The sequence below is a fragment of the Erythrolamprus reginae genome, chromosome 2 (genome assembly GCF_031021105.1).
Source record: "Erythrolamprus reginae isolate rEryReg1 chromosome 2, rEryReg1.hap1, whole genome shotgun sequence".
NCBI classification, from domain to species: domain Eukaryota; kingdom Metazoa; phylum Chordata; class Lepidosauria; order Squamata; family Dipsadidae; genus Erythrolamprus; species Erythrolamprus reginae.
This window is the reverse complement of record NC_091951.1, coordinates 211,357,723-211,373,160: the sequence shown is the minus strand read 5'-3', so window position 1 is coordinate 211,373,160 and position 15,438 is coordinate 211,357,723. Positions and strand designations below refer to the sequence as shown.

The window sequence follows — 15,438 nt, the reverse complement described above, 5'->3', positions numbered from 1 at the left end:
CTAGTCAGACATGCCAAGAAAATAAATAGGCTTCATCTACTACTATTTGTTCTATGTGATGGGAAGCCCAGGAAATTTTTTGAAGGAACATTTACTTTTGAAAAACAGAACATTAAATATGTTTGAGTGTCATTTGTAAAGATATGTGCACAGGCTTAGCAGTCCTGATGAGAGTTCACACAGGAAAATAGGACTATTCCTAAAGCAGATCAGGAATGCAGCTGTATAAAGTGTAATTTCCATTTGGAAACATTGAAAGAGGGACAGGAAGAATTGGTTTCCAGAAGTGACATGGTTAATAGCCCAGTGGTGTCATAGTGTTCCATGACAAAGCATGAGTTGCTTTAGTGCTGGCCTCATGGAATAGTTTGAAAATATACTGCATGAGATAGCACCTTAAATGTAGGATAAGAAAATTTGGTGAAGTAGGCATTGTGTCATTAATAATAATCTAACTCACTTTTTATTATAATCTAACGGCTTTTGCCATAATTATTCCTCCAAATGTTTATGCAAGCTTTTACTATTCAGTGATTCTTTATCCTGAAAGACAAAATATACCATATCTTCAAATTAAAGAAACATGTGCTTTATGACATTATGGCGCTAGCTGATTAATCTTTAGGAGTTTTTTCAATTTCATTATATTGCTAAGATTTCGCAGTTCGACTTAAGTAACAGAAATGTTACCTAATTAGATGAATTAGTGGAAAATTTTAATTAATGAAGCCATGAGCTTGGAGGTTTATTTTTTATTTTTTGATATGGCATAATAGGAAATGAAAAAAAGAAAATAAGCTTTCCTTATTATTATTATGGTTTGTTGCAAGTCCCCCAAATATTTAGACTGGATTTGGCATTTTTATCCATCTATTAAGTCCTTCCCCAGTACTCGAATAGGCTGATATTATTGTTTGATGATGTTGAAGATATTGTCAAAGGATGTAAGTTGTTCTCTGTAAAGCTGCCTTTTGCAATTTATTATTATTATTATTATTATTATCATTTATTAGATTTCATACATCTTCCCACTCTAGTTGACTTTGGGCAACTTATAGAATATAATTTATGATTAAAAGAAATAAAAACATAAATGAACTGGAATCCAATAACAAGAAATAAAATCAAGGAGTACAACCAAGCACAATTAAGCAAGATTATATATAACAAAAGATTGGTTAATTGCTAAGTTTTTCTAACATACATACCAATGACATATCTCATCATGAGGCACTTTTATATCAGTCTGTTCAGTCTCTCAACAAGTAATATCAATATGAAAGTGAAGATTCACAAAGAATACATAGAGAACACCATAAGTTGAATCAGTGCTCACTCTTTCTGTTTTGCTAATCAGCAAAATCTCTATTCGTCCCCTAAATTATTACCAGTTATACACAAAATTTATCTCAATTCTATTTGACACAAATAGGGCTAACACCATCATCCCATCCACAGTACCTATATCTTCACAGTAGTTGATACAGTAGTTGGTAAAAAAAAATGTTGCTATGAATGAGAAGCCATGTCAGAGAAAATTGATTATAAAACAAACCACTGCAGTTTTCCAGAAACTTTCCAGCTACCTTCCCCTATTCCTCTCTGCATTCAAAATGAGTTATGAAGCTGAAATCCAGGCAGTTTTATAACAGAGTAATACTTAGTTGCATGATATTATGGTGACTGGACTGTGAAAGAAAATTCTAAAAAGGGAAGAAATGGAGCGCAAGGAGCAGAATCATGAAACTCTGGGTTTGAAACCAGGATGAAGCAAAAGTTCCCACCAGTGGGGAAAAAGACTCTCCTTAAAAGTCTGCAGAACACTAGCAAGGTTGTCCATGCATTATGTTCTCTTTCCTCAATAAACTATATGTGAATGTTCTACAGGAATACATTCTTGATTGTAGTTAAGGAAGCTCTCTAATGACAACAACCAACCTGATGGGGAGAGAAATATCTGAGCCTAAAAGCTGGAGTGTGAACTCTGCTACAGACTAAATGCACAAATTAAGCTTCACAGCCAGTGGGGTGTTACAAATGTCATTCTGGAAGATACAAATGTCAATTCCCTTGATGCTTTGTGAGAGACTTCGTTAAGGGCCTTTTTGAACTATGTCAACAGGATTTTGTGATGTTTTTTTCAATATGGCTTGTCTATAGGAGGGGAAAGGGAGGCAAGACACCAAAAATGCAGCAATATGTAGTGATGTAAACTCTGGCTCTTACTATGCTCTGCAATATTGAACAGAAATAAAAAAAGGATAGAGCTTGTGTATGATATCACAATACACATTTTGATATCATTGTGGTTAGCAATGGATGACAGTGATAGGCAATCCAAAGGTGGCATATATGCCTCTAGTATCTCATTTATAGCCAAAACATTTAGACACTTTTAACCCTGCTGTCATGTTTCAAGTTTATGAGACTCGAAATCGAAGTTTGAGACCGTGTAAAAATTTTTCCCTGCATTTCTGAAACTTGAAATTTTATGACTTTTCATCATTTCAGGGGTTCTATGAGAATTTTTTTGTGGGGGTGGGGGGCTTAGTTTTTGTGGGGCAAAAAAAGTCACACTTGTACTATTTTCGAGTCAAACAGAAAATTCTTTATTTTAAGTGCTTATGTTTGGTCAATTTGAAAACTTATTTCCCTTGGAAACTAGGTTGAACATTTCTGCACACAATGAAATGAAAATTGAAAAAAATAATAATGCTTATTGGTTTATTTTACTCATAAAAGCCCCCCCCCCTTTTGTGATTTTTCCCCCAATTTATAGATAGTTTAGCCTGCAAAATGCGTACAATTTTACTAAATTTGGTGTGGGATTACTAGTTTTGAACATTCCTGACCATAAGAAAACTATAAATGAACTGAAAAAAATGATGCTTATTGGTTTTTTAAAATCAGAAATAAGGCTCCCCCCCCCCCAGGCTGCTTGCAACCATTTTCACTTTTAAAAAATTTTAAGCTCCAAATCCGAAATATTTTTAATATCTTAGGCATTGATTTACTAAATTTAACATTGCTGATCATCATAAAAATATTTTTTGGGGGTGGGGGATAACTTTTCTCTGGGCAAAAAAACCTCATGTTAAGTCTGTTTCGGGTTGTATACGACCTGGACCAAAAAGATTTTTTTTTAGGTACTTAAATTAGGTCTTTTTGAAAATTGTATTATTATATTATATTACTCATTATATTATATTTTTATTTTGATCAAAAATCCCCCCCCCCAAATTTTTTGAGCATTTCGTATCAGTTTACATTTTTTTAGGCTACAAATCTCTAAGGAATTTCCCCCCAAAAGTTTTGATATACTAAATTGAACATTCCTGATCATATGAAAAATAGTAATGAACTGAGAAAAATGATGCTTATTTGTTTATTTTGCTCACAAAAGGGCCACACCTCTCGGCCTTGCTATGTGCCATTATTTTCACTTTTTATATAGATTTGGCTAGAAATATTGGGAATATCCTTTTAAAAAGCAAGCACATGATAGCCAGACAATTAATTTTATGAAATAAATACATTTTACTAAAAACAATTATGTAATTTTGTAATTAACTGTATAATTTTTATATAAATTGAAATAACTGAACACAATGGGGGGGGGACTTTTATGTGCAAAATAAACAAATAAGCAGCAATGTTTTCAGTTCAATTTTCATTTCATTATGTTCAGAAATGTTCAAACTGGTAATTCAATGCCAAGGGTATTGAAAATATTAGGAATTAGGGGCCTAGAAAAATGTATAAAATGACATGCTTGAAAAAATGGGGGGGGCAAGGCCCTTTCACGAGCAAAATAAACAAATAAGCATCATTTTTTTTCAGTTCAATTTTCATATCATTATGTTCTGAACTATTCAAACTAGTAATTCCACACCAAATTTAGTAAAATTGTGTGTTGTTTGCAGGCAAAACTATCTATAAATTGAAAAAAAAATCACAAAAAGGGGGGAGGGCTTTTATGAGCAAAATAAACCAATAAGCATTATTTTTTTATTTCAATTTTCATTTCATTGTGTGCTGAAATGTTCAACCTAGTTTCCAAGGGAAAGAAGTTTTCAAATTGACCAAATACAAGCACTTAAAATAAAGAATTTTCAGTTTGAGTCACACAGACTTGAAAACAGTACAAGTGTATAGTGGATTTGAACAGCGCAGCTGGGTTAAATTGGGAGGCATTTTAAGGGATTAACAATCAACCATTTGACTGGGATTGCAAAAGTTTCCTGCCTTGAGCAGAGAGTTAGATTAGAAAACCACCAAGTTCCCTTCCAGCCCTATGACTCTATATTCTATGTTAAACTCAAGATTTGGTGAACCTTAAAACAGGACAGTGCCACTTAAAAGCTTCATTGCTCTAAACATTCCCCACTGGTAGAGTTAGATTTCCCCCCTGCCTTATCTGATGACATTGTAGCCTTATTAGTCAGATATAGCAGAAAGAGCAAATTGGTCTCCCAGGCCTAAAAGGTTGCTTTGCTCCCCCTCCTTTTGGTATTTCTACCCAAGAGATTGGATCAGTGGATGTTTTCTGATTAAGCATGATCCATCTTATGGTAAACAGTTCTGAAGAGAAAAACCCACTGACAGGATTCTCTGCACATATTTCTTTCACCTACGTCTAGTTTTAAAGGGATGTCTGAATGAGGATATCCAACTTCAAAGTGCCATGGGATTTATTTTTTAGATAGAGAAAATTGCAGAATGTTGAATTTGGCAGAAAATCCAACGGAATAACACAGCTCCTTTCCAATAAAAAAACTTTTTATTAAAAGGCATAAAATTTTGTGAACTGCAGCTCACTTAATCAATTGCATGGAGTAGTTAAACTGATGCAGGATTTAAACTGGGCAAACGCACGATGGGAATGCAAGATGCTTATGCAGATCCAGGTTTCATATGAAACAAATTGCTCAATTCCTAGTCACTAAGTGAACACAATCAAATCAGAGAACTGGCACTAGAATCTTGAAAAGAGTGAGGACAAAGTTGGGCACAGTGCCATAGATAGGCCCAAGTTGTCATTTGACATGTTATCATTGAGAGTGTAGACTGAAGTGCACATATTCAAAATAAATCATGCTCCTTTGCCAGAAAAGGCCAATTATGCTGCAGAGAAAAGGAGGGGAGGCAACTGATGCATGTGGTCAGAGGTCAAACAGGCACAGCCAGAGTCAAACAGCAGTCAAAGGAGATGTGCAATCTGCTAAACCTTTCTTCTCATTTATGTAGGGCAGCGAGGCACTGCAGGTCTCAAATGTCAGCAAAATCCTATCTAGCAGGAACAGCTGTTGGACTGTGAGGCTGATGATTCCTTCAGGGCAGTGTTCTTGTGATTGTTGCTGTTCATACCAGAGTTTGCATCCAGGCTCTCATTCATCTTTTCACAGATTATGTCCACCAAGCGCTCAAAAACCTGCTTGACATTGATATTATCCTTGGCACTGGCTTCAAAGAATTCTAAACCTGGAAGGAGAAGAAATGTTTTTTTAAAAGAAGAAGCCGAAAGATGGGAGGGGAGAAAGAGCAGGAGGCATTTCTTTTTTTGTTGTGTATGAGATTGAGAGCAATCTAATCTGGAGGTGTCCCCACATAAGAGACAAAACAAACCTAGTTCATCAGCAAGTCTCTTGCCATCTTCAGTGGGTATTACTCGATTATCCTCCAGATCACACTTGTTCCCGACCAGAATCACTTGAGCATTATCCCAGGAGTAAGTCTTGATCTGAGTTGCCCTAAGAGAAGGATATAGAAAAATTCAGGAATGGAATTGCTATTGGGTTTGTAATTTCAGAATTACCGAAAAAGAACTATCAGTGACAGTCACAAGGCAGAAGAATCATCCTCATTTCATCAGTTCATATACACTATTATTTCCATCTTTTGAAAAAAGGAACTGTGTTGATTTGAGTGGTGATTGCTCTCCCCACTTTCCCTAATTGACAGGAATGGGGAAAGAGAAATCAGAATCCTTATTGTCTGCACAAGCCCAGAATGAGATACTAATACAAATCTATCACTTGGTTTATTCAGACAGGAAGGTCTTAATTCTCTTAACTTCTTCAGCAATCATCCCCACTAGTCTCATCAAATGATGGTATGCCTCACAGCAGAAACTACCAGCCAATAGAAAATAGCATCCAACTGCCAATGCCACTCAGCTTTTTAAGATGAGCTTTTGAGTGTATGAGTTACAATAATTCTGAAAGCTGTTTTTAGAAGTGTAGCAGACTAGCAAGAAAAAAGTGTGGAACCTTCAAGGATCAGGTAGCTGAGGAAGACGGTGGTGAACATATCAGAAGTAATATGACAGAAAAGACAACTTCTAAAAAGAAAAGAAATGGAATGGCTTCTAAAACAGAGTCATAATTTGTTGGAAAGTTGTGTTTTGTTAGAGTAAGATGACTGGAGATATTCTTGTCATTGTTGCCAACAATTTCTGGTTCATGGCGTAGTTTGCAGAAGAATTGTGGCTGTTCTTGTTCTGCTTTGAAGTGAGTGGTTGGGGAATGTGGTTTATTATTATGTGAAAAAGGAAGAGCTTGGAATTCAGTTAGCAGGTATGCATTTTTATTTAATTTGTTGTGCTATTTTTAGATATTGAAATTATTAGTGGGTGGATCTTCAGCTTATTTATGGATTAAGTATTCAGGAGACAGATCAGCAAATTATTGGGGTGAATATTCTGGGGCCGGTGACAGTCATTTCAGGAGACGTGCCCAGATAGGTAGGGCCAGTTTTTCACTGAGGCCCAGTGTGGAGTGTAGAGCAGTGTTCTGAAACTTCAGCAAATTTAGGTTGCATGGACTTCAGCTCCCAAAGTGCCCACCCAGCATACTTAGGGTTTTCATGAAAATATGATGGAAGGTTTGGCCAAGGTCTTAGTCACTATCTAGTATGGGCAGTAGTCTGAAGTCTGAGATTGTATCACCTCTCTGCTGCTTCTCTCTGTGTACGGATCCTGATGTCATTGGGAATCAGATCACATGTAAATTTAAATAAATAAATATCACTCATCAAACAGGCATATCTTGGGCCAGGCTGCAGGTACTAATAATAATCTGTGATTGGAAGACACTTTCATGACTCCTTTTGTCATGGAGCAATCACTATCTAATCAGATTACATTCTAATAATCAATGTAATCTGATCAGATAGTGAGCAAGTGTTCATAATGCTTTTGCCATGTTTTCCAGATTGGATTAAGTTCCAGAAGTCACTGTTCTGAAAGTTGGTTAATATGCTAAGCATAATATATTATGGTTAACATATGCTATATATTAAGTAAATATAATGTATATACTGCTCAAAAAAATAAAGAGAACACTCAAATAACACATCCTTGATCTGAATGAATGAAATATTCTCAATGTTCTGTACAAAGTTGAATGTGCACAACAGCATTTGAAATTGATTGACAATAAGTGTTGCTTCCTAAGTGCACAGTTTGATTTCACAGAAGTTTGATTTACTTGGAGTTATATTGTGATATTTAAGTGTTCCCTTTATTTTTTTTTTAGCAGTGTAAATGTGTGAGTTTTTGTGTGTGTGTGATTTTTTGTTGAGTCAGCCTGGTTTATTGAAGGAGCATCACAGCTTCCTTTTTGCCACATACATACATACATACATACATACATACATACATACATACATACATACATACACACAAAGTGGTACCTCTACCTATAAAAGTCTCTACTTACGAATTTTTCTAGATAAGATTTTTTTCCTTCTTCTCAGGAACCATTTTCCACTTACAAACCCGAACCTCCAACACTGAAATCGGAAAAGGCAGGGAGAAGCCTCTGTGGGGCCTTCTCTAGGAATCTCTTGGGAGGAAACAGGGCCTCTACCCTCCCTGTGTTTCCCCAATTGCATGCATTATTTGCTTTTACATTTATTCCTATGGGAAAAATTGCTTCTTCTTACAAACTTTTCTACTTAAGAACCTGGTCATGGAACGAATTAAGTTCGTAAGTAGAGGTACCACTGTATATATATGTAAACATTAAAATATTGGACACAATGCAACCTTCCCTCCTTTGTCATCTCCATACATATTTTAACATAATAACAGATACATTTTCTATTCATCATATATTACAACTTTGATATTATAAACACAACCCTTGTTTCATATTTGAATATATATATAGTCATACCTCGTCTTACGAACCTAATTGGTTCCAGGGGGAGGTTCGTAAGATGAAAGGTTCGTAAGACGAAACATTGTTTCCCATAGGAAACAATGTAAAGTCAATTAATCCGTGCAACCAAAAAAAAACCCCCGCAAAAAAACCGCTGCCGCCCGGCTGTCACCTTTTAAAACAGCCTGGGGGCTTCTCAGCGACCTCCCGAACGCCGAAGCCAAACCCGAACTTCCGGGTTCGGCGTTCGGGAGGTCGCCGAGAAGCCCCCAGGCTGTTTTAAAAGGTGACAGCCCGGCGGCGGGGCTTCCCAGCAGTCTCCGAACGCTGAACGCGGAAGTTCGGGTTTGGCGTTCAGCTTCGGGAAGCTGCTGGGAAGCCGCGCGGCTGTTTTAAAAGGTGACAGCCGGGCTGGGGGCTTCCCAGCAACCTCCCGAACCCGGAAGTTTGGCAAAAGTTTGGGGTTCGGGAGGTTGCTGGGAAGCCCCCCAGCCCGGCTGTGACCTTTTAAAACAGCCGGGCGGCTTCCCAGCAGCTTCCCGAAGCCAAACGCCAAACCCGAACTTCCGCGTTCGGCGTTCGGAGACTGCTGGAAAGCCGCGCAGCTGTTTTAAAAGGTGACAGCCGGGCTGGGGGGGCTTCCCAGCAACCTCCCGAACCCCGAACCCGGAAGTTTGGCAAAAGTTCAGGGTTCGGGAGGCTGCTGGGAAGTCCCCCAGCCCGGCTGCGACCTTTTAAAACAGCCGGGCAGCTTCCCAGCAGCTTCCTGAAGCCGAACACCAAACCCGAACTTCCGCGTTCGGCGTTCGGCATCTTCTGGGAAGCCTCCCGGCTGTTTTAAAAGGTCGCAGCCGGGCTGGGGGGCTTCCCAGCAGCCTCCCAAACCGAACCCGGGGTTCAGAAAAATTTTGCCTCTTCTTACGAACTTTTTTCGAGTTACGAACCGGCGTTCGGGAGGCTGCTGGGAAGCCCCGCCGCCCGGCTGTCACCTTTTAAAATAGCCGGGGGGCTTTCCAGCAGCCTCCCGAATGCCGGTTCGTAACTCGAAAAAAGTTCGTAAGAAGAGGCAAAATGTTTCCTGCCCATTTCTGTGTGTACCATTATTTTCTACATCGTTTCTTCTGCAAAGGGCCTATCTTATTTTTCCTATTTTGTGCCTACACCAATCTTGCTGCTGTTATAACATGCAGAATTAAGTATATTGATCCTTTACTACATTTCTCTTTTGTAATTCCTAATAGGAATAGTTCTGCCTTCAAATCTATTTTTTGGGTCTAACACCTTCTGCAACCAAATTTTTATTCAATTCCTTGGCTTTTGAACACGACCACCACATATGATAAAAAGAAGATCCTAGGGCTGAATTACATTTCAACATTGTGGTAATATATTCTTAGTCATTTTTGCTAACCTTGCTGATGGAAGGTGCCACCTGTAAAACATTTTATGCAGATTTTCTATGTAAGCAGTGTCTAATGTTAATTTTCTGTTTCTCTTCTATAGATCTTGCCATTTATCCAATTCAATATTGTAACCAAAATTTTTGGCCCACACTACCATGATTTCCTTCACTTGCTCTTCCACCATTTTTCAATATGGCTTTCTTTATCATTTTTTCATCTGTACCTAATAAACTTTTGTCGAGTACCATTAATCCTTTTTTAATGCCCCATCTTTTCTGTATTTCATGTAGCGTGATTGTACAGTGTTCCCTCAATTTACGCGGGGGATGCGTTCTGAGACTGCCCGCGAAAGTCGAATTTCCGCGAAGTAGAGATGCGGAAGTAAATACACTATTTTTGGCTATGAACAGTATCACAAGCCTTTCCTTTACACTTTAAACCCCTGAATTGCAATTTCCCATCCCCTTAGCAACTATTTAGATTATTACTCACCATGTTAATTTATTAAAGTTTATTAAAAAAAATATTCATTAAAGGCAGATGAAAGTTTGGCAATGACATATGACATCATCAGCAGGAAAAACTGTGGTATAGGGAAAAAAACCGTGAAGTATTTTTTAATTAATATTTTTGAAAAACCGTGGTATAGACTTTCCGCGAAGTTCGAACCCACGAAAATTGAGGGAACACTGTATTTGTAAATAAGCCTGCCACTCCAACTCTATTCCTTCTTCTTGTAGTTCTGTTCTAGATTTTAACCCCGCTCTTTTATTTCTGCTGCTTCTCTTGCATGCAGCCAAAAGTTTGCAAAGGGCAGGAAAGTAAAATGCCAGATTTAAACTCACCTTATTGTGGGATGCCTCTGCCTCCAGATCGGTGCCTGCTCAGGGTAGTGGCCCGAGACTTGGCCTCTGCATGGATGCCCCCCAAATGGCCAATGTGAGAAATGGGCTCCCTCGCAGTGCTTCCTCTCTGGGCCTCACCTGCCTTGGAAGCCAGGGATCCGGCAGTCATCCCAGTGCCCAAATCCCTGCAACTCAAGCAAGCCATGCAACTGCTCCACCAACCAGCCCATCCACCACACCTCATGCTTGTCGGGGATGGTCCATACATGAGGGGAATTTGAGTTTGGCATTTTACTTTACTGCCTTTTGGCAAACTTTTGGCTGCACGCAAAGAAAGCAGCAGAAGCAGCACCAGCGCGATGAGTGTCATACTCATTTCTGGAGTAGTTTGGAGGAGAGAAAGATTGCTTGCATGCATCATGCAGGCAAAAGTTTGCAAAAGGCTTTTTTGGTCTTTTTTTGTCTGTCTTTTAAAATAAATATTACCATAATGTTAAAAATTGTTTTAAAAAGTTTGCAAAAGGCAGGAAGGTAAAATGCCAAACTCAACCTTATGTATGGTCGGCCCCTGACGAGCACTGTGGCTGGGTTAGGGTGAGGTGAAGTCCTGTGTGGCCTCCGCCTGCTTCTGCTTCACCTTTGGCAGGGCATCAGATGCTAAAGGGGCACTGTCCCAAAGTCTCCCAGTTGCTTGGTTTGTGGCGGATGGTGCCTGGCAGGCCTAGGTGTGGGCGTGCAGGCGGATGGACCAGCTGTGTGGGTCGCTTGAGTCGTGGGGATTTGGGCAGCATTTACATAGCTGGGATGCCTGCAGGATTCCTGGCTTTCTGAGGCAGGTGAGGCCCAGAAAGGAGGCACTGCGAGGGAGCCCATTTCTCACATTGTCTGGAAAGGAAATTCTTTCAAACAGCATTGCCTGCAATTCTTGTTAATCCTTCATTTTTTCTTCCTCTCTCCCTCTCTTTCTCTCTCTCTCACACACTTAATTGCTTGAAAGAGACAGGATATGCTTTCTTTCTATTGTAAACATGCACTTCCCACAATCCCACATTGGCTGTGGGGAGGTTGCCCATGCACAGACTGGGTCTTGGGATGCCACCCTGAGCAGACACCAAGCTGGAGGCAGGGGAAGGTCAGTCTCCTTACCTGGTTGGCTGTCTCCACTGTTTTCTCTGCTGTGTGGTGCATGTGAGACAGAGACAGAGAGAAGGAGAAACGGTGGAGCTTATTCAGGCATGTGGTAAAACCCTTCTCTCAAATGGACATTTGTTGCCAGAAACCAGTAAAAACATTGCAAATCATCGGCATGTGATGGCAGAACACTGCAACCAGTTTTAAATATGAGCCAGTTACCAAGTGCCTAAAATGCAGTCACGTGACTGCACGAGGGATGGGAGACAATATTGTACAATAGCCAGAAGTGCTTTACGGGCTGTAAAATTCTCTGAATCTACCATAACCCTGAACAGTTGTTAAATTACTAGTCATGAGTTGAGGCTTACTTGTGCAATGGGGGTATGTACCCTGATTTATAATACATTGCCTGCATTTGATAAAGCCATACAATGTCACCTTTTCTGACTGGCCCTGATATTTCCCAGCCCTGTTGTCAAAATCCTTTAATTGGAGATGCCAATATGCTGCTGTGCACATGAGATACTGCTCTCTAACTCAGCTTTTGCCATTAATGTACTGGTGAGATATTCTGGCCCTGAGTAAGTTCCTAAACAGCAAGATGGTTGCACCTATAAACAGTACATTATCAACTAACTAAGCATATTTCAAAGTCTGTTTTCCTAGTCTATTACTGGAAATCACCCATTGACAGAAAAAGTGCCTGTTCCAACTCAGAATTCTGCACAGCAAACCTTACCAGTCTTGTACAGCATTGAAAGACTCCTGATTGGAAATATCATACATAAGTAAAAAACCCATTGCTCCCCTGTAGTAGGCTGTTGTGATGGTTCGATAACGCTCTTGGCCAGCTGTGTCCTTAGAAAGACAGAAACAGAAAAATGACACTGATCAATTAACTTCCCCTTTCAGACAAAGCCCCCATATAGAGTTCCTTATCTAACTACTTGCTTTGCCAAGCCTTAAAATCATTTTCATCTATCATCTTTTTCATTACCATCAGAAATCTCTGTGACCTTCCATTTTGCCTAATTTTCAAACAGCACCCCTAACTCAACATAGTACTTGCTGCTTTGATACAAGAGTTTCCATTTCATTTTTATTTATTATTTATTAGTTTGACAAACATGTACAAGATAGCATGTGAACATGGACATGAACAAAGGAAAGGAATACAGATAAATGGGGATGGTAGGACAGAGAGAGTAAGCACGCTGGTGCGCTTATGCAATCTGCCTTTACTCTTAGGAATGGGGAGAGATCCATGGTAGGCAGTTTAAGGTTGAAGTTGTGAAAGTTTCAGGATGTAACAACGGAGTAGGGCAGAGCATTCCAGGTGTTGACCACTCTTGTCCTGAAGTTGTATTTTCTGCAATCGAGTTTCGAGCCGTTTACTTTGAATTAGTATTGATGGTTTGCCTGTGTATTATTGCAGTTGAAGTTGAAGAAGTCAATGATAGGTAGTACATTGTAGCAGGCAATTTTATATATTATGCTTAGATCAAACCACATTTCCAATTGTCCAAGCCTAAAATTTCTAGTCTGGTGACATAGGGAATATTGTTGTGAGTAGAGGAGTACTCTTCTTGTGAAATATCTCTGGACCTGTTCAATCATATTAATATCTGATATACAATATGGATTCCAAACAGACAAGCTGTATTAGAGAATTGGTCTAGCAAAAAAGTTTTGTATACCCTAGTTAGCAATACAATATTATATAATAATGTAATTTTCATATTGATATGTGGCTAGCAGATGCAAAGTATGCCAAACTCAGTGAATTTCAAAAATTCAGATATCTCTCCGGATGAAATCTATAGTCTAAAGGAGGAGTGTCAAACTCAAGGTCCACAGGCTGGATCTGACCCGCAGGGTGCTTAAATCTGGCCTGCAGAGCCAGCCTGGAAATATCAAAGGACCGGCCTGCAATGCTTCTGCCAGCCAAAAAGGACCATGTGTGGCCCTCCCATGGTACATTTTTTGCCTCCCCAGCCTTAGTCAATATAATGGACTCTCATAACAATGTGGCACAATAGTATATAATTAGTAGCATTTTTTTGCAGAGTTGGCATGTATAACGTGCCTCAGGACCATCAGCATTAACCATATTTTATTAACATTAGAAATATCCACTAAACAGTTACAATTCTATGCATAATTTTGTAATACAATATACGTAAAATGACTAGCATGCTTTTTAAACCTATAGTACTTTGAATAAAAAAATCTCCATTTCCTTATATTTATCTATATAAAATCTATGTCTATAGGCAATCTGTTAATAGATAGCAAATATCATCAATTCTTCAATACATTGAGTAAATGGAGCCATACATTTAACTTTCCATTTTGCAATATCAGTCTTTTAGATATAATAAGTGGATGAAGAATCCGTTGATATTACCCAGTTGTTAAATTCCATGCAGTATGCAGCTGTTTCAAGATAATATTATCATCTGAATATTTTAGCTTTTATTGCACAGTCATATTTATATTCCACTACTTTCTCCCAAACTTTGTAAGTATAGGACAGGGATGTCAAAATCACATTGTCACGGCAGTGTCATGTCACATATTGGGACTTCTCTCCTCTTTGCTAAACTGGACATGGGCATGGCCAGCATGTGAGGCATCTGGCCCATGGGCCATGAGTTTGACAACCCTGATGTGTTTTAAAGTTTTAAAGAAGCATTGTCCTTATTGATGATATTCGTCCATTGTGTTCGAGGAGGACCTTGACGTCTAATGCGTTGTGGGCTGTGCACAACGTGTCCTCAGGTGGCTGGTAAGGCCTATACGGGCACAAAATGTTCTGCCATATGTTGGGCAGACATGTGTGGGCACTATTGTCACAGCATTTGCATTTGCAGCCCTGGCTTTGCGGAATGCTCACTTCTCTACTGCTCTGAATGTTCTTCTGGCCTCAGATGTCTGGCAGCCTGGATTAGCATGTGTCACGTTAGTCGATCTTGTGCCAAAGTTTCCCAGGAGGTGGTGTCAATATCGAGGGACTTGAAGGAGGCTTTCAACATTCTTTGTAATGCTTCCTTTGTCCCCCATGCAATCAGCATAGAGGAGCTGTTTAGGGATGTGATGGTCTGGCATCCTAGCAACATGGCCTGCCCAGCATGCCTGAGCTTTCATCAGCAGGGTGGAAATTGATGGCAGGCCTGCTCTGGAGAGGACCTCAGTGCGAGGGACCTTATCCTACCACTTGATCCAAGGGCAGCATATAAGACAGACAGATAGATAGACAGACAGACAGACAGACAGACAGACAAATAGGAGGTAGGTCATGTGGGAGTGGTTCAATTGCCTGGCATGTCTCCTGTATACAGTCCAAGTCTCACTGGCATACAACAGGGTAGTTAGCACTATTGCTTGGTAGACTTTGAGCTTTATAGCAAGGCTTAATCTACATCGGTTCCACATGTCATTAATTTGCCAAATGCAGAGCTTGCCTTGGCGATTCCGCAGTTGACCTCACTGCCAATTGCCACTGCACAGGAGAGGATGCTGCCAAGGTATGTACATTGGTCCACTGCTTGTAGCTTTTGTCCCTTTATTGTGATGGTGGGCTGTTGGTATTTAGCTTTCGGAGCTGGCTGATGCATCACTTTGGTCTTCTTTATGTTGATAAGGAGACCAAAGTTGTCGCATGCTGCTGCAAAATTATCCATACTGGTTTACACTTCCTGCTCTAATCCAGCATATAGGGCACAGTTGCCAGCAAAGAGGAGGTCACGTAGCACAATCTTCTTTATCTTGGTGACAGCCTGGAATCTTTGCAGGTTGAACAGTTTCCCATTGGTCCTGTAGCTCAGGCTAACTCCCAGGGAACTGTTCTGGAAGGCACCTGACAGCATGCTGGGAAAACATTATGCTGAATAA

The 15,438-nt window shown here is 39.7% G+C and overlaps 1 protein-coding gene across 4 annotated transcripts in view; it reads right to left on the bottom strand.

The window, feature by feature from the left end:
* Positions 1 to 4,761: 4,761 nt before the first annotated feature.
* RAB3D (RAB3D, member RAS oncogene family) overlaps positions 4,762 to 15,438 on the bottom strand; it is a 36,249-nt gene continuing 25,572 nt past the window's right edge. For 3 of the 4 annotated variants that reach the window (XM_070741641.1, XM_070741640.1, XM_070741643.1), the window contains 3 exons: positions 12,284 to 12,402; positions 5,626 to 5,750; positions 4,762 to 5,481 (listed from right to left, as the gene is read on the bottom strand). In XM_070741641.1, coding sequence (XP_070597742.1) covers positions 5,291 to 5,481; positions 5,626 to 5,750; positions 12,284 to 12,402 — 435 coding nt within the window. In that variant the 3' untranslated portion in view covers positions 4,762 to 5,290. The remainder of the gene's footprint in view (positions 5,482 to 5,625; positions 5,751 to 12,283; positions 12,403 to 15,438) is intronic. The other variant, XM_070741644.1, reaches the window with a different exon arrangement.